Genomic DNA, 25032 nt, shown 5'->3' with positions numbered 1-25032 from the left:
AGCTGCCCCTGCTCTAGTAACTTTTCCAAGAAAATCCCAAACAGGATCTTGAAGAGTTAGACAAGATTCAACATTAACATCTCTTCTAGTCCTTGTAAAGTAGAATCTATGGAAGGATCTTGGAAGTCATTAATTCCAACCTTATTATTTTATTAATGAAAAATTATGATCCAGATAGACTAAATGATTTGCCCATGGTCTAGGATTTCAACTCAGATCCTTTTTCTGGTCAGTTGGATACTTTAGCTTGAAATTCTCTTCCTATTATTTAGTCTGTAATGGAAACTGGGCTTGATCAGGACAAGTTAACTTAAATCTTTTCTTCCTCACTTATTAGTTGAGGGACTGTGAGAAATTAACTTCTTATCTCCATATTCAAAGTCATCTCATCTCAGCATCCTCATCTATTAAATGGGGATAAGAATACTGCCATTACCTACTTCACATGACTGTTATGGAGGAAAGGAAGTGCTATGTAGTCAAAAAGCAATATTAATCTCTGGGCACTTGTGAGGGAGGCTAATTTAATTCCCTAGATCTCTGTGCATCTAAGGTACGTCTAAGAATATTTCCACATAATGACCCCAAAAGGCTTTAAAGAAAACAGTGAAATGGATGACACTGTGGTCACTAATGCCCAAAGCATTCAATTTCAGCCATTGCTCAATTTATTAAGTACCTTTAATTCCCTCTTTCCAATCCCCATTCCCAAACTAAAATTAGAAGATTTCATTATGTGAAAACTGTCAAGCTGGTTCGCCTTTTGCTTTTATCTCCTGCCTCCTAGGCTTTCCATGCTTCTAAACCAATTGGCTAGTAGCAGTGAAGGAGAGAGAGGCATAACTATCCAAATAGCATGCAAATCCCACTTGGACAGCTCTTTATAAACTAGATTGATGATCATGGCAACATCATCTTTGTATGAAATAGCCAAGATTAAATGTCCTGTTCTCCACTTATTTCCCTAGCTTCCTCACCTAAAGAAACTTGGATCACTGAATTAACCACTTTTATCCCAGTATAATAGCCACTCACATTTAACTTTCAAAACTTAAGTGCAGATGGGCTTATTAAGGAGAATACTTTGGTCAGAAAGTTTGATTTTATAGTTTGTATACAGAAATTTCCTAACTCACTCTGTCATTAATACTGTTTCGTACCACATGGTAATCTGTAGGGCAGATTTACCTTGACTCGGCTATGTGCATTTAAAGAGGCAACTAGAAGGCATAATGGATAGACTACTGAACCTGAAGGTAGGAAAAACTAAATTCAATCCAATTCTACTCACTGACTAGGTACGGGTCTCTGGTCAAATTATTTAACCTCTAGCTGCCTCAGTTTTCTCAGTGATTAAAAATAAGAATAATGATAGCACTTACCTCCCAGGGTTGCTGTAAGGATCATATAAAGTGTTTGTAAAGTACTTAGCAGCAGCCACCCTTTATTTAAAGACTTTTCCCATGAACTCAATTAAGTTCAGTGCCCAGCACCCTAAACAGACACCACATAGGTGTCTTATACATATTCTCATGCCAAAAATCTAGTGAATTACAAATAACAAATAACATTTTTAAAGAAAAATATATTTGTGTTATATGTAAAAAACATTTCTTTAAATATTTTATTCAAATGAAGTGAAGTTGGGGAAAAAATAAATGCCACATGAATAAAATCAATTTTGTAGACTAATGGAGTTCTTACCTTTGCACATCTTGCTCAGTTTTGAGGTGAGCTGTAATGATGGTGATATGCATGGTCTGGACAGGAATCAGGGCTTTCAGCAGTTCAGGTTCCTTATTATAAATGAATTCCTGCACATCTTCAATTTTATCCAGAATCTAGTGTCACACATGAAAAGAAAGACATGCTTTGTTTTAATCGCACATTATATCATACATTGTCAATTCAAGACTATTTTGATTTTGCAACCATTTATAGAAATACTGGGTGAATAAGTTGTGGTGTTTGCTCTCATGGGGCTTAAATTCTAGAAATGGAAAATAAGATGTGAACACAGACAATTATAATAAGAGGTAGAACATAAATGTGCAGTAAAAGAAGTATGAAATGCTTGTTTCAGAGGAGAGAACAATTAATTGCAGATGGGAGTTTTCATGGAAGAGTTAACATTTGAGTTTGTCCTTCAAGAACGAATAGCTCTAGAGATGGCAGGAAGGGTCTTTAAGTAAAAAGGAATGTTTTAAGTAAAAAGTCAGAGATGAAGACATACAGGTGATATTCCAGGAATAATGAATACTCTAGTTTAGGTGCTACGTGGGATCTGTGAAAAGGATCCCCAGGAAATAAAAGTAGGAAGTTATGGTGGCACTAGACCATGGAGGGCATTGAATGCCAGGCTAATGACTTTGAACATAAATACCTTCAGGATCTCTAATGACTAAAGATTTAAGAATAGTTAGTAAAATAAGCTATTTTAAGAAGATCCATTCTAGGAGTAGTGTGTAGGGTAGTCTAGGGGGCAGAGGCAGAGAGATAAGATAAGACCATAATAGTCCAGGTAGGAAGCAATGAGAATGGTGGTATGCCTCTGATCATATGCCAACTGAATTTAGGAAGATTAATTTAGCAGCACCAATTTTGAGTTAAGTAGGTTGAACTAGATGCCTCTTTATGATCTAGATCAATGATTGTGTGTTTTATGATCATTTTCTTCCACAAACATTAATCACTGACTATGCTAAGGGAGATACAAGGATGAATGAGATAGGAGTCCTGCACTTAAAAAGAGTTTATACTCTAAAATGAGCAGATGTAGATCACATACACAAAGGCAAGATAAGCAACTATAGATGGAAAGATTTAGAGGTGACCCAAAGACAAGTCTGTTTGCCTATTAAATCTGCCCCTGCTGTGTGTGGGGAAGCTAGATGGTGCAGAGCACTGGCCCTGGAGTCAGGAGTACCTGAGTTCAAATTCTGCCTCAGACAATAATCACCTAGCTGTGTGGCCTTGGGCAAGTCACTTAACCCCATTGCCTTGCAAAACACCTAAAAAATAAAAAAATAAATAATAAATAAATCTTCCCCTCACTAGTTTGAAATCCCCAATTGAATTATTACTGTTGGTATTTCCAAAATGTCTATGGTTAAAAGGAACAATTAATCAATTATTACCTTGGAAAATGAGCCCTGAGGGAGAAGAGCATTTTGATGATGAATTTTGTTAGAGAAAAGAAAATAAGAAAGGTCCAAATAGGAGGCATGAAGAAGGAAAGATAAAGTCAGCTGGTTGGGGGAAGAACTAGAAAGAAAACCCTTGATGCCTAGAGGTAGGAGTGGGGAATATCATGAAAAAGGTAGGAAAAGAGGCAGTTAGGTTGGCACAGTGGACAGAATACTGGCCCTGGAGTTTAGAGGGTCAAGAAGATCTGAGTTCAAATTTTACCTCAGACACTTAGTAATTACCTAGCTGTATGACTTTGGACCAGTCACTTAACCCCACTGCCTTGCAAAACACCAAAAATAAAAAGTGGGCAGGAAAGGACATTCTATTCCCTCAGTCTCAGTGTTGGGAATACTGACAAATTTCCCCTAAAATTTTTTGCCCTGTATTTGACATTTAAACATTTAGGAGATGATGAATAAACATAGATAAGCATATTTAAGGCATGAATATACAGGTAAAGACTCATAAAGAAAATACCAGGGACTCAGATAACTCATGCTCTTGGCTGTCCCTCCCAGAGGACTACTGACCAGTAGTTCACACAAAGATGAAATGGTTGAATGTGTGGAAACACCAAAACACAATTGTATGTCTCATAGTGGAGTGGTTCCACCTCTATCCTGCTCTTGATGTTTTTTTTTTTTTTATTAAAACTCTCTCTGAAATAACATCTTTGTATAATTCAGTTTGTTTGCTAAATCTGGCAGTGTGCCAACTTCTCCTTTACTTTATGGATTGTATTCAAGTAGACAGTGTAGAAAAGTAACTGGTATAGTTCTTAGGAGCAGGGAATGTGATTATACCTTTTATGTCCCTAGTTGCCCAGCCTTTCCTATAAAACCAGGTGAGGGGTATTGGAAAGGACAGCAAAAGGACACAGCATCAGGACAGCTAGGTGGTACAGTGGATAGAGCACCAACCCTGGAGTCAGGAGTACCTGAGTTCAAATCTGACTTCAGACACTTAATAATTACCTAGCTGTGTGGCCTTGGGCAAGCCACTTAACCCCATTGCCTTGCAAAGACAAAAAAAGGACACAGCATCTAGTGGTAAGGAGGGAGAACTATTAGAAAGGCAGAAAATAGACTTGCAATCAGATTTGTCTTACTCTTGCTGCAATTATAAGAGATCATATTGTCTAGCTTTTCTAACATTAGACAGTGAATTAAAAAAAGTGACAACCCCCAATGGAAGTCATAACACAAATCTTTGGGATTTAAAGACTGCTCTCATGTATTCTAAGGAAAGGTCTTTATAAGAGGGGTCAGACTGGCAAAGAGCTATTCCTCATCCTGATACCATAAAACATGAATTTAATGACAAGAACCCTGGAGGAATCTTTGAAGGGACACTATTTTGCCTAAATATTGATCCTGGATAGAAAATCAATAATAATTTGGCAAACATTAATGAAAAATTCAAAGCAAAACTATCCTCTCCTTGAATGCCATTCATTTGAAAGGCAATGTTAATCAAATTCTCTTTAAAAAGTCTAAATATACTAAATCAAGGCTCAGAACAATGTTTATAGTTCAATAAAATTATTAATGGGGTCTTTGTGCAGCTGCCTGCTAATTGACTACAAAAATTGGACAGCATTTCCATAAGTAGCCAATGACAAATTTGGTATAATGAAACTAATGGGTCTTCAAAAGCAATGGATGAAATAATTTTCTCAGACAATTCAATATGGTACCATGGTCAATCTTTAGCCAGTTGGATTACTTACTCTCTGAAACTCTTGGCACATGAAGAATAGAGACCAAGAAATCCAGATGTGTTATTATAATGAGTCAATTTTTTTTAATAACCTGAGTAAGGTGAAGTTGTTTGGTAAAGAGAAATGACCCATGGGATTCATATGCACTGAACAATTTCATTCAGCAGTGCAAGACAGTTCTTGAAGTGGAAGAACTAATGAACATAATAATCAAATCTGGCTCATTTCATTTTGACAACACATATACTAGCTTAGAGAGGAATGTGGTGGGGTCACAAGATCCAAATTCATCCTAAGGCTGGGGAGAGGTTGGGAGGGTGGGGAAAAGTTGGTTTAGTGTATTCTAAATTCAGTGAGTCAATAGTTTATATCAGGGATTAATCAGATATGCCCCTGTCTGGTTTTTTTTTAGGTTTTTTGGTTTTTTGGGTTTTTTTGCAAAGCAAATGGGGTTAAGTGGCTTGCCCAAGGCCACACAGCTAGGTAATTATTAAGTGTCTGAGACTGGATTTGAACCCAGGTACTCCTGACTCCAGGGCTGGTGCTTTATCCACTGTGCCACCTAGCTGCCCCAATGCTGTGTCCTTTTGCTGTCCCTTCCAATACCCCTCACCTGGTTTTATAGGAAAGGCTGTTACCAAGCTTTTATTAATCACTTACTATATACCATTGCCTTTGCTAATTTCTGGGGATGACAAAAGGGGCAAAACCACTGTCCCTGATTTCAAAGATCTCACATTGTAATGGGAAGACAACATAAAGAAAACTGTTATTGTAAGTTATACATAGGGTAGTTAGATGGAATGATGCAGAGGAAGGAGTAAGGAACACTCTTTTTCCAAAACTTAAATCTGCTTCAGACATTTACTAGCTGTAAGGAACTATGGACAAGTTACTTAACCTTACTTGCCCAAGTTTCCCCATCTATAAAATGAGCTGGAGAAGGAAATAGCAAATGGCCCCTGTATCTGTACAAAAAAATTCCAAATGGGGTCATGAATAGGCATGACAATTCATGACTGAAACAATAAAAGATATACATAGAGTAAATGGATCAGGAAATCTAAAAAGTTACTGTGATCCTATGATGCATTGAGAAACTGTGTCTAGAAAACACAGGGGGGTGTGTGTGAAGATTCTATACCTCTGCTCAGATAACTGGAATATGTTCTGTTTAGTTCTGGGCTGCACAATGATGTTGATAAGCTAAAGACTGGAGCAGGGTTGTCCAATCTTACTTTTAACAGTTTTTATTGGAAACAATAGAGAATATATTTTGATTTGCCTTTTTAGTGAAAGTTCTGCAGTTGTGTAGCTTAAAATATTTAGTAAACCCACAGGTGGGCTGTATAAATTGCACTGCGGGTCACATGAGGCTCATGGACAGCTTTTTGGACAGCCCTGGACTGCGGCATCCAGAGGATTGCACTTAGGGTAGTGAAGGGCCTTGGGATCATATCATAAAAGGACTAGTCAAAGAAATGGAAAGTGTTTATTCCAGAGAAGACTTGATAGAAGGGATATGATAAAACTCTTCAAGCATTTGAAAGTGGGGGTGGGGGATATCTTTTTCAGTTTGAACTCAGAGATCACAACTTGGTCTAATGGGTAGCAGTTTCAAGAGAGGAATCTATAGTATCAATGTAAGAAATATAACTTCTAGGAATTAAAGTTATCTCAAGAGTAGAAGGAAATCTTTGGAGTCCTCCCCTGGAGAACTTCAAATAGAGGATCGGGGGGCACTTATTAGATTGTGGAGAAGCTTTCTATTTATAGATGGATTCTAGTACCAAGATCCTGAGTCTGAATTCTTACTTGGACACATACAACTGAGTGATTCTGGACAAATGCTCTCTATGCTTTAGTGTCCCATTAAAAAATGAGAATAATATTTGCAATACCCCATTTAAGGTTGTTGTGAAGACAGCGCTACGTTAAATGTGAACTAATAATCCCATCAGAGTAAAGTAAATGTGGATTACTGAAGGTCTCTTCTTAGCCTCAGTCTAAATATCAAATGTTAGTTAGAATCTGCTGTCTCAGGTACAATTTGAAAAAAATGTCATAATCATGGAAATTTGTCTTCAATTAAATATTCTCCAATAAAATTGACCTACTTGTTTTTCTATTACAAAAGCACTGTCTTGGCCCTGGGAAGAAACCTTGAGCCATCTGTCCACTCCCAGTTACCACTGACAAGGCAACCATCCCTTGAGCTAATGGCCTAATTCCTCAGTGCTGTACAGAACATAGAGACAGTGACTCACACAATGGGAGGGAGAATAGGCACCAACTCCTATGAGGGAGGAAACCATTCAAGAGGGATTCTTCAGGAGAGAGAGAGAGAGAGAGAGAGAGAGAGAGAGAGAGAGAGAGAGAGAGAGAGAGAGAATGAATGAGAATGAATCACTGAGAATAAGCTAGTTGTCCAAAGAGTGAACTTGTGGGCAGATGTGAGAGAAGGTTGTATTATAAACAGTAGTAAACTCAAAAATAGCATCATAATATCCATAGAATTAAGGGACCTCTGAAATCTCATTTTTTTAAAAATCACAATTGCCTCATTTCAGATGAGGAAACTAAGAATCAGAGAAGGTAAGTAACCTGTCTAAGTAATATAGGGGTAAAAAAGCAGAATTTGGTATTGAACCTATTTTTAAATCTGTTCTTCTTTTCACTGTTCAGAGAATCACAGTATTTGAGAGATGGAAGGGATCTCAGTGCCTATCTTGTTCTAACTTTACACTAAAAAGAATTTCCACTACTAGACACTCAACAAGTGATGATCCAGTCTCTGATTAATAAAGAACTTCAATCTCCAGGCTGCTTATTTTGTTGCCAGTTACTGTTATTGCCACTGATAGTTTGAGGGAATCTCTTTTGACCTCCTCAGGGAGTCTGGTGATTCTAGTCAAAAGAACCCTCTTTGGCAGGCATAAGCATCCACAACATTGGAGAGACAGAAAATGTGCTCAACAATAGGATATGCTAAAAGATTTTACCTGCCCTAAAAGTTTATATTGTTGGTCATTCTGAATTTGTTTCTTTTGCCCTGATCTGCATTTGCCATCATGAGTGTTACACATTAAAATCTGATAATTTGTCTCCAGAAGGTCACTACTATAATGCACTTACTAATAAGACCTTGGACAGGAGAAACAGTCAAGGACCGGCCTTCTAGAACATCAAGTGTCTATTAACAAGTTTACACATTAGTTTATCAGCTTTGTTCACTTTCACCTTGGAAAGCTAAAACAACAAAGTTCTAAGGTGCTGAATCCAGGATAAATCAGATTGTAGGGAAGCTATGAGTGTGGAGTCTAAAGCTCAGGTTGACGTCCAATTTTAGGTGGGGAAACTTCATTGGGGGGCCATAGGGAGCTGTGTGGCAGCAATGTGGAAACATAGAAGGGCACCACTTTTAAAAGGAGTGTAGAGATTGTGGAAAGAAAAGCAATTCCAGCTGCTTAAGATCTACTCGGAAATTTACAAAGTTAGGAAACAAATTTTTTTTTTTTTGACAATGTTATTGCATAAATTGTTCTCTACATTCTGCCTACTTTACTCTGTCAGTTCATGGACATCGTCGAATGTTTCTCTGAAATTGTCCCTTTTATAATTTCTTACAATGCTATAACATGCCATTATATTCTATTACCTTAATTTTGGAACCTTCCTTTCTAGTTGAAATGTTGCTTGTTTTTTTTTTTTTTTTTTGTAAGGTGCCACACATATCTAAAGGGCTTGGATATTCTTCTCTGTTTCTATTTAGGAATTGCAAAAGATTTAGAATATCTTTTTTGTGTAAATTTTTATTCATTTCCTTAATTTTTTGTTCTTATTATTTGTGCCAAAAAGTGAATGTTGAGGTCTTCTATCTATTATAAGGTTGCTATTTCCCACTATAATTTGATTTTTTTAAAAAGAGCAATTGCTATTTGTTACATGTACTCATGTTATTTCATTGCTTAGGTTGCCTTTCAGCATAATGTAGTTTATTTTAACCATTTTTATTTTTACTTTTGCTTTTCTAGAATCATGAATTCTAGTCATTTCTTTTTTATTCACTTTGAATCATAATTTTGCTTTATTTCCTTTATTTAACTGTGAATATACTTTAAGATTAGTTTTTAGGCTTTTTTCCAAGGCAATGGGGTTAAGTGGCTTGCCCAAGACCACACAGCTAGGTAATTATTATGTGTCTGAGGCTGGAATTGAACCTAGGTACTCCTGATTCCAGGGCTGGTGCTTTATCCACTGCACCACCTAGCCACCCCAAGATTATTTCTTATAAACAAATGTTAGAGTTTTGTTAATCTATTCTGCTAGCCACCTTTATTTTATGAGTTCAAATGTCACATTTTCATTGTTGATTGTTAATTGGGTATTTTCATTTGCCATTTCTTATACTTTTTCTAGTTGTGCTCCCTGCCCACCACTCTATAAAAGAAAAAGCCAGAGAAGAATGCAAAATATTCACAATGCTACTAACTCATAATTGTCCCTACTCTTTTCCTTTCATCTAGATTCTGATCAATAGGTATTACTCATTCTTTTTCTTCCTTCAAGATCCACTCCCTGCAGCTGAAATTTGTTCTATTTGTGACTATTCCTTTCCCCATATTATTGTATTTCCTAATTCTCTCCCTTCCATTTCCTGACCCTACCTGTTTCCTGTTTGATTTTATTTCTACCTGTTTGATTTGTTTCTACAGCAACCTCTCTCTGTTCAGCTCTTGTCCAGTTCAGATAATGAAGATGCTCCAATGCCTTCTTCTATGCGCATTTTCCTTCATGCTTGTATATGTTATATATTACAATTTTGAGATATAGTAAATTTGGCTTCCTTCTCCTTTATATTCTAGTATATCCCTTTTACCTTTCCTTTTCTCTCTTAAATTCAACTGAATAAATCCCAAGTCCCTAGTCTTATTTAATTTCCTTTATGGTCTTTGAAGACATTAAAGGCCTCTCCCCATACAGGAATGTTAGAATTTCCTCAACATCACTTGAGCTTCTTCTAGTTGCTTGGATCTATTTACCTTAATAGGTTTTTCTTGACTTGTGTTTGAATTTCAAAATTTCTACTCAGTTTTGATATTTTATTTATTCAGTTTAAAAGTTCTCTATTCTGTGAAAGATTCTTTCTTTCCCTCTAGTATATTCAGTTTTATAAACTATTATCCTTAGTTGTAAACTTTTACCTTCTGGAATATAGTATTCCAAGGTTTCCTCTCATTAGTATCTGAAGCTACTCATTATTCAATCCTGTCTTTCTTGGTACTTGAATTCTATTTGCAGAATTATTTCTTTTACCTGGAAACTCTAAATGTTCCTCAGATTTTTGCTGTTGGGATTTCAAGAGGTGACTGTGGCTTAATTCTACTTTTACATTGCCCTTTAATTCTATTAAGTCTGGGCAATACCTAGGATTTATTTCTACTGTTTCTTGTCTCATGAACCACTGATTTGGTTTTTTTTTTTAATTTCTTAATTTTCAGCAAGTTACTTGGGTGCCATTGACTACTTTCTGTCCTAAGCTGTTTATTCTCCTTCCAATTCTTTTAATTGCAAACTCATTAAAATTTTTCTATCTTGCTTGATTTCTTTCAATCATTCTTGTAGTTCTTATGTCTAATCAAATTTTTTCTCTTTTGCGTATCTGCAGGTATTGTGAAGTTACTTCTTTTGGTCTGGATATTTAGATGTCTCCAGATCTATAATAATTCTTTAGAATGGTCGGTTTTCTCATGACTCCAGGCTTCATTTCTGAATGAGGATTTTGACAAAGTCAGGTTCCATATTCACCATCCATACTCAGGAGTTGGGTGGTTTGCTTTGATTGGTCTCTGAGCAACCTAGATTCCTTCATGGACCTCTAAACTTTGAGGTGTAACTGTGCTTAGAGGACTGGTAGAATTTGGAACACTGTATCTTTGAGGTTCAAAAATGCTTCTGTGGAATCTCAAGTTATATTGCCATAGACTCCTGATGCCCTAGGCCTAGTATGTCCCTGTCTTCTAGATGATTCTAAATTCTTTGTACTGTGACTTTTGATCACCACAAGGTTTCATTCCGAGGTCTCTGTACTTATTTACATAGAGGATGACGTAATTTAGATAACCTTGAACTATCTCTGGCCCATATTGGGAGACTTTGTTCTTGCCTATATTGATGCTACCTTTTCTGTGGGACTTTTCTTATCATTTAAGGTTTCTGTCTGACTTTTTGCACAGTTCTCTGGCCTGGATGAAGTCACTCATTACAGTGTCTCTTTGGCTTTCTTGACCATTATTCAGTCTTGTGCTATTTTTAGATTTTTGCTAAAGAAGGTATGTGAAAACTTGGGCAGCTTACTTTTTTTTTTCCTTCTTCAGTTGGAAGACTTAAGACTTCTTAACCAGAAAATTTTTCTTACTATTTCCTTGCCTTATTTGGATAGTACCAGTCAGATGATTGCAATGAGCAAAGGCATTGTTACTTAAGCCTACTCATGTTCAGGGCTAAAAATGAAAATTCTCATGAGATTCAAACTCTTCCAATGTGGTACAATAAGGTAGAAAGAACTATAGTGGCCACTCTAGTCTCTAGTCCTGACACTAACTTCTTGTGCCCTTGGATAAATCACTTAATATTTGACCATTTAAAAAATTAAAATTAAAGCATTAGGATTCTGAAAGCTTAAGGGTACTTTTTTCAAAGTAGCAAAGAATAAGAGACTGGGAATACTACATTGGAAGTGAGGGGACTTGTTTGCATACTTTCTAAGATTTATAAATCCCTTGACCTTCCCATTCTAACATTCTCAGTTGACTATGTGAAGAAAGGATTGGGTATTTTGTCTATGTGAGGGATTCCCACAAAGACAGATCACAGGCTTCATTAATATATCTAAGGACATTGCTTGAAAATTATAGAAATTGAGTAACTTGCCCAGGGTCACATTAGTTAGTTTCAGAGGCAGGATCTGAACGAAGTTATTCTTGGCTTCAAGTCTAACAATCTAGACACTCCAACACACTGATGAAGCTTTGACCAAATCTACAATTCTCATTCAAGTCACCTATAAAACTGAAGTCTTCAATTCCTCCTTCAGGTCAAAAACTCAGTGTTCTTCCAAACTCAGAGGTCCTTTCCATAAATTTGGATGGCCTTGTGCCATTCAATTTAGTGAACAGGGTTCAGGATTAAGCCATTAACTACTCTATTCAATCAAGAAAATTAAATTTAAATTCCCCACACATAACCTTTTCCATTACCCAAGATGCAAAATTTGTTTAAAACATTACAATGGATATGGCAGATGAGTGAGCAGCGATAAATAGGACATCCTGGAATAATCATATAACATTACAACATTTCCAGTACAAGCCTTCCTCACTCCAGGATGGCTAAGCATTTTCACTTAGGCTAGGGGCCAGTTCTCTTTAAAGAATATTGAACTGGCCTCTTGAGATTTAATACATTTATCCATTAGATTAAATTTTGCACTAAACCACCACACCCTTCCAAAAGGCATCAAACACAGTTTTTCTTTTAGGATTAGGCTGCAATGATATGTGTCAAGCAGCTACTATATTAAAAAAACCCCCCAATAAAACACAATGGAAAACAGTTTTCAAAATGAAGAACTGTGCAGAAGAGTAGGAGGAGGTTAGGATATAATTTATAATTGTGATATTACAAGATTGAATAATTCTGCAACTACTATCCTGCCTAGAATTCAAACATCTCAGAATAGTATGGGATAGCCTCCCTTATTACACAAATGGATAGGTATTCAGAGAAGTTTAAAGGTTTCATTAAACAGGTAATAGTAAGCCTAGGAATCTATCTGTCAGTCCCATATGGAATGTGGAGGGGTGGGGAAGCAAGCATTTAATATTACAAGTATTTAATATAGACCTTTGTGTTGGACACTATGCAAAGCATATTTAACAACTATTTACAAATACCATATTTGATCCTTACACAACTATGGAAGGTAGGTGCAATTATTATTATTCCCATGTTACATTTAAGGAAACTGAGATAGGCAGAAGCTAGTAATTGTTTGAGGTTAGATTTGAACCAAGGTCTGACTCTAGTATTCTAATATTCTAATTCACTGACCCCCAGCCAGCTGCCTCGGCCCATAAACAGTCTTCCCCTCCAACCTCCCCAGTGCATGATTCCAGGTAAAGAGGAGCTAGAATGTTAAGAAAAGTTGGAATTAGAACTGGAAGTTAGTACTTTTAACATTTTTGCTTTGGGGTGAGGGTAGTTTTTGAACCTAAATTTGTCACCCTGAAGTATGAAAGCTGTCAATGTAATAAGCATGAGACACATTTCTATAGTATTTTTTACTTTATGAAGTACTTGTCTTTCAACTCTATGTCATAGGTAGTGAAAATATTAACAAAATATTATTTTCTCTATTTTAGAAGTGATTTGTCCAGGTCATGTACCAAGTATCAGAACCGGAAATCAGATTTGATTGAATTCTGATTATTGAAGATTAAGGTCCAGTTTTCAATTTCTTTACTCATTATCATAATGCTTACCTAAAACTTTGACCTCTAATCCCAGTTGCCACATGATCTTCTGTTGAAATAGCATCAAAAATATATATATATATTTTGAGGCAATAGGGTTAAGTGACTTGCCCAAAGTCACATAGGTGGTAAGCACCCAGCGTCTGAGATTAGATTTGAACTCAGCTCCTCCTGACTCCAGGACACTGCATCACCTAGCTGCTCCCATCCTAAATATTCTAAGACAACAATGTGTCCTCTACTATGGTGGAGAAGAGGATAAGTTAAACTCTATGGGCAGAGACCCTGGGGTCACTCAGATGCTCCTGCTGGAAAGGCCCTGGCTTCTAAATCTAGGGGAGGAGAGGGGAAGCAAAAGGAAGGAAGGAAAGAGATGGCATCTTTTCCTGATAATTTTCTATATTAGATGATTATTCTTTCTCAAATTTGAACACAATTATTTCTATGTATCTGAAGAAGTGCAAGTGCTACTAACTTCCTGGGTCAAAGCCCTGAGTATCTCACCCTAGTTGTAGCTCAGAACATCATTTTGATAGTATTTATTTCCTCATCTTCCCACTTTTTAACCTATTATCAAATATTTTCTTTTAGTTAAGAAGTATTTCCCATCTTTGTCACTATGATTCAAAAGTCCTTCCCTTTAATTTTTTAGTCAGTGTCCCTGCCTGTTACATTCCTTGTTGCATTCTTGTTCCAGGGAAAGCTGTTGTGAAATGTGGTCCTTAGTCCTTATGAGTTCTTCTTTTGACCCACTTGGAGTTCCTGCAGACATATTTCTAACGTTTTGTTTTGAATAAGGTTTTTGTTCAGAGTAGATCACAGCAATCAAGTCGGTCTCTATGGACCATATTTTACAAATAACCAGCATACCCTCTGTGACAAAAAGAATGGATTTTGTTGGATTCATATAGTTATGCAACCCCTCCTCCAAATACTTGATAAACAGGTGAATTTAGTATCTCCTATATTGACCTGTGAGTTTTCTCCTTGTTTTGAAATGGCTACTTTGAATTATATTGGAGAGATGGTGTCAGAGCTGTCCAAAAGCAGTTCCTCATCAAATGGAAGCTGAATGTTTTCTCAATCTGGGATGTTACAGAGAGGTCATATCAGAGTATCATAGGCTTGGTGCTGGAAGAAATGTTAGAAACTAACCAATTCATCTGCTTCCATTTTTAATAGATGGAAAAAAAACAATAGAAAGGTGAAGGCAATCTCTTCATAAGAGATTGGATTTGATGACTCTTGAGGTCCTTTTCCAGCATTGAATTTTGTGATTTACTCTAACTAACTAGAATTCATGTGACAAGAGCATCAAGAGAAACTGAAATATCCCTTGAAGCAAATGGGATAAAAGATTCTTATGTCATATATTCTCGTCAAGACTATGGACCTCAAATATATTCACTTCAAAAAAGCACTTCAACTATATGCAAAGCACTGTGGTAGGTGCTGGGGATTCAAAGAGAAAAATCAAAGTCTCCGGCTTCAAGGTATTTGAACTCAGGGTTTTGGGAAAGCCACATGAACACAAAGTAGACTACAAAGTAGAGAGTAAGGAGGACAAAGGGAAGAGTCAAAAAAAAGACTGGATGATGATTTCAGGTGTGAGAGAATGATCAAGGAACACTCCATAGAGATCTTGACATCTGAGCCTTGAGGAAAGAGAAGGATTCTGAAAAGTCGAGATGAAGAGGGAATGCTTTCTAAGCCTAGGAAGGAAGGAGGAAATAAATATTTATTAATTGTCTGTCACAAGTCAGAAATTGTTACTTAACACTTTACAAATATTGTTTTATTTCATCCTCATGACCATCCTGGAAGGTAGGTGCCATTATCGTTCCTCCATCCTTTTTTATTATTCTTATCTTTTTAGTAATAGAAATGCTTCCCATCTCTGTCCTCTTTGCTCAAAGTGGTCTCCCTTTTTTCCTTTTACTGCATGTACTTGTCTGTGATTGCTTGTAACATTCTTGTGCCAGTGGAAACTATTGTGGAAAATGGCTCTTATTTTTTTGAGTTTTTGCTTTATCCCTTCTGGAGTTCCATATTACAGTTAAGGAAACTGAGGCAGGTGAGGCAGACAGCAAACTTGTCTAGAGTCATATAGCAGTACCAGAGGCAGGATTTGGACTTGGGTCTTCCTGATTTCAGGGCCAGTATGTTATCCACTACAACACCTCACTGCAGGGAGGACATCATGGACAATTGATGGAGAGGGAAGATGACATGTCAATTGTGGAAAAACAGTTTGAAGGACTTAGAAAAAGTGAAGATGAAAGAATTGAGACTAGAGGTAGATTGTGGAGGGTTTCATTTGGCAGATGAAACAGTTTGTATTTTATTTTGGCTTCAAGAGGGAACCAATAAAAAATTTTTTTAGCAGAGAGTAGAAATGGTCAGAGAAGTTCTGGTAAGAAAGATGTCATATCATAATTTGATTCCTTATCTATGACGTATAAGGAATCTGTGTACTTATTGGTGGGGTGGCAGTAGTGGAGAAAATATTGGTCTTGGAATCCAGAAGACTTGGATTCAAATCCTATCTCTATTGATGCTCACTTATGTTAGATCTCTGATTCTTCCCCAAACCAATACAAGACTCTCCTGCTTTTTACCTTTCCCACCTTTCTAAATTTTCACTGATCCCACCTTAAGGCACCAGACCATTTAACCTTCCATCTCTGCTTCTGTCATCACAACTGAGCACCCAATTCTAGTATTTGATCCATTTTTCCTTTCTGTTCCTTGCTACTATACACTAGATCAAAAGAATGTGCTTTTATTTTGGTTTGGTTTGGATTTTTGTGGGGCAATAAGGTTATGCGTCTGAGGTCAGATTTGAACTCAGGTGCCCCTGACTCACACCTAAGTCATCAAAAGAATGTATTGTGTGTGTGTGTGTGTGTGTGTGTGTGTGTGTGTGTGTATTTGTGTGACAAGGGAAAATTATGTTGTAAAATATCTGGTTTTAATCTTTGTCTTCTCTTACCTGAAAAGATAAAGTCACCACATACTTCTAGGTATTTCCAAATCTGACTGCCACAGGTGTACTCTGTCTCTCCCATCTCTACTCCCATGTTGCCTTCCTCTATTAGAATATGATCTTTTTGAGGCCAGGAACTATCTTGTTTGTTTCTATATCTCCAATATTTACATAGAAATACTTAAGAATTTTTTCATTCATTCATGGGGATTCTGATTTATAAGATATCATGTGTGTGTGATACATATTTAAAAGAAATATGGGATATACAGAATATGAACCAACAGGTTTCCAAGAAGTCTTACATTGTTTGAATACTGCAGATATCTGAGTAGACAAAAAAGACTGTATAAACATAACTTCCAGTGTCACAATCAGTCATGCAGATAATCTCACTACCAATATATGATCCATTCAATGATAAACAGTAAAGACAGTAGAATTTTTCTCATACCACCCTAAAAGAAAAAGTCATTCAAATCTTCTTTGGAATACATTCTACAATGTTTTCTTCCTACTCCCCCTCCCCACCAATAACTTTTGTTAAGTCCTTTCATTGATTATTGAAAAGAGAGTAGTCTATGACTTTGGACTTGCCAGTATTAGAATATAGCCATTCTGGAGTATATAGCAATCATTGACTTGACAGATAAAGCATTTGTTGAGTTCCTACTGTGTATTCCAGTACTGGGCTATACAATGGGAATACAAACATGAACAGAGAAGGCAGTGTCTATCCTCAAGAAGCTTTTGTTTGAATGGGGAGACATAATATAAAGGGAACTGGAGAGCAGGGTAGTGGGGTAGGACAATAAAGTGATGCCAGGGGCAGTAGGAAAGTACTAAAGTTAGGAGCAGAGTCAGAAGTGAAGTGGGCATGACCTGGGTGATTCATAAACTGATGGTCCAGGCTAGGGACTCACCAATTAGGGGGGCGGGCCTGAGGACAGAGGCTATCTCCCAGGGGATGAGGCTATTGATGAGGAGATGGAGACCTTCAGATTCTGTGCTTTTCTGTTATGATGAATCATCATTTTATCTTATCACTGAAATGTGATCTCAACAGTATTGGGGTTTAGCCAAAAAAAGACAAGAGCAAACTTTTGCTTTCAACTCCAGAGCAAGGTCATACCAAATGCAACTATCAATGCATTCTCAAAGATGCTCTTTTTGCCACTGATGCAATCAAGAAACTCCACTAAACCCCTATTGTTTCTACCGATCTAGGTCATACGTTGGCATGTTCATCAATTGCAAAAGAACTCCCCCTCTTAGAAAACCTTGACAACTGCAGAGTAATTAGAAGGGGCTCCTCTGAAGTCACTGGACTCCCCAGAGCCACAAAGTGAAGGATGCAATTGTTCTTGTCTGGCAATTGTACCTCCTGCAGAGACATTGCCTGGTATTTCTCCAACCAATAGTACATCATGCAGACATTCTCACTAGAGGGGAGAGCCTCACTGGCTAAAAGATTCCATTAGCTAAGTACCTAAAGAGGGCAGGGGTGGGGGAAAGCATTCTGTGAGATTGCCAGAGGGCACTGGGTGCCAATGTAGAGGTAGTTCTCCTTTGCAGTTTAGGAGCTCCTATAGTTTCAGACAACAATATTTCTTTCTCCTCACCCCTCTCTCTCTAGAATGAGTTTTGTCAAGAGTACATAACAATGAAATTTGGTTACTTTGAAGACCCAATTATTGTTTGACTATTTACTGATGATGCAGTGGAAAGTACCCTGACTCTAGAACCAGGGAGCTTGAGCTAAAATTCCCATGACCATGAGTTAGTTATTTAACTTCCCTGAGCTTCAGTTTCTTGGTCTGTAAAATGAGGGGATTGGACTAGATGGTCTCTCAGGTTCCTTCATGCTCAATATTTGTGATCCTGTTTCTAGATAACATTATCCTTACTACTTAGATGACCTTGGGCCAAGTCTCTTAGCTCCTTTGGGCCCCATCCTCATCATCTGTAAAAACAAAGGGTTGGACTGGATTAAATAGGATTTCTTAAAGGAAAAATTTTAGCTGGCAAAGTATTTTACAACTCATCTGAGCCTCACAATGACTCAGAGAAGTAGATGTTACAATTATCCCCATTTTACAGATGAGGAAACTGAGACAGAGGTTAACAATATGGAAAAGTCTTTTGAATGATTGCATGTGTAAAACCGATATCAAATTGCATGTGGTCTTAGGGAGGAAGGTGGGGAGAGGAGGAGGGAGGGAGAGAATTTGGAACTCAAAATTTAAAAATAGATTAAAAATTGTTTTTACATATAATTGAAAAGAATTTTTAAGCACATGTGACTTGTCTCAGGTCACATAGCTAGTGACTAAGGCAGAATTCAAGCTCAGGTCTTCCTTGCTCTCTTACTAGTAAGCCAACAAAAATAAGGGAAGTGTAATAGATGACCTCCAATCTTCTTTAATCTCTAAAGCTATGATCCTTGCTTCTTCTTTATAATATCCTAGATGTTTTGATTGTTTTTTCTTACAAGAAAGACAGTTGGCTTATACCAGGAGATCCTCTCAACTTTGTTTTCTTCTAGAGCTCCCCAGGGCTTTTTTCTTCTAATTTTTAAATGACAACTTTCCTTATCTATAAAATGAGGAAATTATACAAATCTATTCTGATGGTCTTTATGAAGTTTATCTATGATTCTATGGTACTTGAGAGAATACTTTCCCTCTATTTGTTCCAAAAATTGGCTCCCCTCTATCCAAATGTCTCCTAAAGCATGATTCTTGAGATATGTAATAACATAATATATATTAACATGTCTGTCTAGAAAAGCACATACAGACTCCCTTTATACTTTTTGCTTGATAATAGCTGCTTTTGAACTTGTTGAACTGGGGTAAATCTCATAGGTCCTGTGCCACCAATTAGGAGACAGTCATTTGGGGAAGGGTTGGGTCAACTGGTTAAAGTGATGAAAGGATCACTTAAACATCATCAATTCATGACTTCCTCCAATGAACAAGGCAAAGGAGGTGTGTCCGCTCCTCTGCAATTACACATACCCTTCCTCTCATTCATTTTTAACCTGATTTGACTTGATTAACCTTGCTAAGTCAAAAAGTAACACAAAAAGATATGACCTTGAAGTCAGGATGATATGGGTCTTCTTTTAACACAAGTTAAAGCAAGTCATTTAACTGTTCTGTACTTTTGGCAGCTCTCTAAGACTAGAAGATGCCAACTTGCACTTTTTAGAGGGAATCTCTGCTAGAGTTCCTTATACCAATAAAATTACAGGAACAATTCTAACCTTTAACATAGGGGAAAGGAAGAAAGGAGAAGACATTTCCTTATAATTTCTACCCCAACCTCACTTTACCAACTTCCTTAGTTATGGCTCTGGGTCACGTATCCTACTGGAAATGACTTAAGTCAAAGATAGTCTCCAGTGGTGAAGGGATACAGAGGAAGATTTTTCTTGAAGTTGTCCAACATTAATTCTTAAGGTGGGGTCTGTGGGTCAGCTAGGTGACATACTAGAATGAGTGTCAGGTCTGAAGTCAGGAAGATTCATTTTTCAGGAAGATTCATTTTCTTGAGTTCTAATCTGACCTGAAGCACTTACTAGCTATGTGACTCTGGACAAGTCACGTAACCCTATTTGTCTCAGTTTCCTCATCTGTAAAACAAACTAGGGAAAGAAATGGCAAGCCATTCCAGAAACTGCCAAGAAAACCTCAATGGGGTCATGAAGAGTCAAACAGGAATGAACAAACCTACATAAGTATACCTATTACGTTTTGGCAGCTAGGTGGTGCAATGGATAGAATGCTGGACCCGGAGTCAGGAAGACCCAAGTCAAATCCAGTCTCAGAATGGGGTCAAGAAGAGTTAAACACAACTGAAAATGATCGAACACTAACAAATCTTTTAAGACAAAAAAGCCCCCTTTTGTTAACACTAAAAAGCCAAAGAACTGATTGCATCACCTGAAGATGCAAATTTTCTAAAGGATTACTTCTCAGAATATGTTTCAAAGGCAGGGATCATTATAAAAAGGAAAGATGAAAATTTTCATTCCTTGTTCTTCACTTCCTTTACTATTCCTATTACCTTAAACACAACAATAAAATAAGCAGAACACGAAAAACTGTCTGTAGTATATAAGCAATCAATGAGTGCTCCAAAAGGATTCAAAGTAGTGTCAAATCATTGTCCTCTCCGATTAAAGCAGTGGTGGAAAATTTATCATTAGGACTATTTGCAACTTAAATTATAAACACAGAAATCAAAATTTGACTCATTTAAAACTATTGTAGACCCAGTTTAGGACCTTTTCTGAAAACCTCAAACCCCATTCTGTATTTTGTATTTTTCAACACCTAACAGATAATACATTGGCTCACACTTGATTCTGTACAGACCTAGCTTTATTTATATATAGCTGGCATATTTTGGCATGGTAGGAGCAATTATTGCACAAAATATTAAGTGCACTTATTAATTTTATTTATGCACTGCTTTATTATTTATTACATTTATGCACTATTACCATGCACTTATTATTCACAGCTACTAAATACAAGTTACCATGTTTGGCTCTAGGAATACAAAAATTAAGCCAGGAGAGTCACAACTTAGATAGACTTTGCATTCTTCAGGGTGAAACCAATATACAGATTAATAACTGGGCTAATAAACAAAAAGTCTCTTACAAGAAGTGACCCCTTGAAAGAAGATGAGAATTCTGAAAAGTGGAAATGAGGAGGAATTGCTTTCAAACTTGTGTACATGCATGGGAGTTGCTAACTTGGCTGGGAAAGACTATATACAGAAGAGTAATGTTGTATAATGTTGGAAAGTTAGGACCATATAAAAAGTCAACTTAAGGAGTTTTTATCCTCTAGGCAATGGAGATCCACCATAGATTTTTAAGCAAAACAAGTTCTCACCTGAGGATTATTTTGGCAACTTTGTGGAGGTAGATTGGTAAAGAGAAAATGAAGGTAAAGAAACCTATTAACCAGTTTCTTTCTCTAAAGGCATTAGAAAATCTTTCTCTTGGAACCCTAAGAATGTCACTCATTTCCTTAGCCTTGTTTCTAACTGCCTCAACTCCCAACTTCTGCAGTACAACAGTGAATCTGGCCTACAGTTAGAGGGAAAGAAAAGACACTACAAACCCCTCTTTCAGCAAAACCATTAACCATAACTTTTCTAGAAAAACAAAACAAAACCCTATTCTGATTCCTTTCCTTCACTTACTCACATTTTTCTTCTACTCTCTACCATGCCATTTTGAATTTACATCCCTTTTGTTTACATCCTAACTCTTCTCAGGATCAACCTTTTCCCTTCAAGAGTTTCTTCACCACGGGGTGGCTAGGTTGCGCAGTGGATAGAGCACTGGCCCTGGAGTCAGGTGTACTTGAGTTCAAATCTGACCTCAGACATGTATTACCTAGCTGTGTAGCCTTGGGCAAGCCACTTAACCCTGTTTGCCTTGCATAAAAAAAAAAGTTTCTTCACCACAACAGAAAGTAATAGCAACAACTAGGCATTTAGGATTAGAAGAGCTTTGACTTCCCCTTAGAAGGAATGAGAGTTGCTGCTGTTTAGACTACAGCATATATCTGTATCTGTCTGTCTGCCTATCCTAAATTGGAGATTAAATCACATTTTCTTATAGAAAGACTGACATTGGTAGTGGGTTCTGTAGTGTTCATGAATGAAGCAGACTAAAAAGGTCTTTCAAAGATGTTTCTGTAAACACTATGCATAATAATTTCTATGTTGAAATGTTTCAGGTTTTAAATAACCAAACCATAAATGAACTTTTGGATATAAATCCCCATTTGTAAATTGACAACTGTCTCCATTTTACTCTTCAGTATCCATTTTGTAGGGAATAAAAGTTTATTTTCTTTATTTTTTATTTTTCTTTATTTTCTTTATTTTCTTTCAGTTCCTGTTTACTTTCTTACCTGCTCTCTCTTAAGTGATAGTACTTTTAGCTTCTAGGATGAAGAAGATAAAAGGCAAGGATGCTTAAACTCTAAACACTGTACAAGGTCATCATTGGCTTAAGAACTATAAATCTTTCCCTCCCTCCTTGACCCCGATTTGATCATCAGGAAAGGTCTTAAAAATATTACTTCAACATTGTTTTATTCAGTGAGAGAAGATGACAGCCAGCTATCTAGTGACCTGAGGAAGAAACATTGTGTACCTGCCATACTTTGCATCTTGTGTGTCTAAGTAATTATACAGGTCATACAGCAACAGGGAGGAATTGGACATGGGAACATAAAAGTTTCCAAGTTTCTTAATACTGTGGAGTATGTGTATATGTGTGCATATATGCAAATATATATATATGTCTGTGTATATAAATATATATGCACATATATAAATGTATGTACATGAGTATATTCTTTAAAAAATTGAACTTAAACTATATTATAATTATATTATACAATAAATGGTTCAACTTTAGGACATATCTTTCAAATCCTTAATATTATCCTTAAATTCCCAAAGAATATTATCAAATCTGCAAAATACTTTACCTGATCATTGGTTACCGGAATTGCTACAAAATAATTGGGAGTGTCTCTTTTAGGTTTCTTTGATTTCTTTTCTTCCTCTTGATTCTGTTCTACCACCTTATTATCATTCTCTTCCTCACATAGTTCTTGCCTTTGATCTACTGTGTCTTGGATTAGCTGCTCTCTTTTATTTGAAACACTATTTTGGGAGTGCTTTGGTCTTCGCCGTCGACCTACTCTCTCTTTAAGGGTAATTGACTTCCTGTCCAGGTCCTGTGACTCTTCTGTGTTTTGGGACTTTGACTCATGCTTCATCTCCTCTTTCTCATAGTCATTTTGATCTGGCTCCATCATCTTGGGGTCCTCTTTTCCTTGACACTCCAGCTGTCTTATCACTTTCAAAATTGCCTTTTCTTGGGATTCCTGCTGTAACTTCACAGTCTTCAGAATGGCTTCCATTTGGTGCTGCCATTCTTGTTTCATGACCTTGAGAACCATCTCTACTTGACATTGCTGATCAATGACCTTTCGAATTGCCTCTTCCTGATGGGTCTGCTGTTGATACATCACTTTCAAAATGGCCTCTTTTTGGCAGTGATGATGCTCTTTTACCACTTGCAGAACTTGGGATATCCCTGTTAAGTTGGCGATATTTTCTTTTTGCTGTTCTAGATGCACTACTTTGGGCTCATCACTCTTTTGGCCTTCCTTTTTGGACAATTCTGAAACCTCATCTTCTTGTTCTGGCCATCCTTTGACTGGCCTTTGATGTTGCACAGTTTTTTGATCTCCTCTACCCAACTGGACTTCTGTGGATACTATTTCGAACAATTTTCCATCTTGTTGGGGTGGCAAGGATAGAACTCCTCCTTTCTTCTGACATGGATCCCATTTTCCCAAGGAATGCTCATGGTCCTGTATCTCCTGTGGTTTCACTAGACTTCCCAGCTTGTTTTGGGAGCCATGCTGAAAGAGGACTTTTTCCTCTGTCCACTGTTGGTGTATTACCTTCTGCATCTCTTCTATTTGGGAACGATGCTGTTCTTGCATAACTTTAACCACTTCATTTACTTCCCACTCTTGCCACGATCTTGTTACCTTTATGATTTCTTCTTCAAGCAACCTAAGGAGTCCCCTTGATTGTCCTTTGTCTTGTCCTTGCTGCTGAGTTTTTAGGTCTTCTATATCATAGACTTGTGGGTCTGTTCCACTTGAACCCCTTGAGTCATGAGGATTTTCTGGACTCATGCTCCCTTCATAGCACCTCTCTATTCCTACTTCATCAAGGCCAAGATGATGGGATTCTTCTTCAGTGACTCCTATCTCCTGAGAGATTCCCTCCTTTTGGAGAGGGTGCTGATTTTCCAAAATCTTGAAGTCATCCTGTTGGTCCTGCTCTTGTGCTGGTTTTGGCAGAGAGTCCTCATCAGGGGACCAGCTTGACAGCACTGCTGGGCTACTTTCAGGTAAGTTCTGCATTAGTTGCTCAGTGAGAATTTTCTCTTGACACTCTTGCTTCTTCTGGTAACTTTGGTTTCTGGAAACTCTGTTTTCTCCTCCAAAATTCTTCTTCTTTCTTCTGGGACTTGAAGTCAGTTTTGATAGCAACTGAAAGATTGCAAGGAATGTCAATACTAACAAGGTATCATTCTACCAATGAATAAATGGTATTAGATGTCCCAAGTTAACATAAAGCATAGCAAATAAATGGAGCAGGAGCTTTGGGAAACATTATCTTCATATTTTCAGTTGGAAGAAATATGATTATAGTTTCACAATAGCCCATGCATGATTTATTTTATGATTCTATCCCCAGCTATGTGAAAAGTGCAGGAATTTTGAGCATGTCAGGAACCTACAACTCAGGACCTAGCTATCCCTTCCATTCCCCATTTTCCAGACACTGTGCCATGAGGAGGGAAACTACTGAGGTTCGGCTCATATACTCTCTTCTCCCCTCTTCCCACTATGTCATTGTTGCATAGAACTTAGCCAAGGTCCCAAAGTTAGTTGTAGGATTATTGTTTTTTTTAAGCACATTTAAGAAATTATTGTAGATTTCTATTGGTGACTCTCATTTCAACCCTAAAACAAAAA

General features: G+C 37.2%; 1 protein-coding gene across 3 annotated transcripts in view; it reads right to left on the bottom strand.

Annotated features, from left to right (window-relative positions):
- The window catches only part of LOC141501859 (uncharacterized), a 148201-nt gene that overhangs the window by 31562 nt on the left and 91607 nt on the right, over positions 1-25032 (bottom strand). For all 3 annotated transcript variants that reach the window (XM_074206234.1, XM_074206232.1, XM_074206233.1), the window contains 2 exons: positions 22957-24543; positions 1705-1841 (listed from right to left, as the gene is read on the bottom strand). In XM_074206234.1, the coding sequence (XP_074062335.1) occupies positions 1705-1841; positions 22957-24543 (1724 nt within the window). The remainder of the gene's footprint in view (positions 1-1704; positions 1842-22956; positions 24544-25032) is intronic.

This window comes from Macrotis lagotis, chromosome X, assembly GCF_037893015.1.
Source record: "Macrotis lagotis isolate mMagLag1 chromosome X, bilby.v1.9.chrom.fasta, whole genome shotgun sequence".
Lineage (NCBI taxonomy): Eukaryota > Metazoa > Chordata > Mammalia > Peramelemorphia > Peramelidae > Macrotis > Macrotis lagotis.
This window is presented reverse-complemented; position numbering and strand designations above follow the sequence as displayed.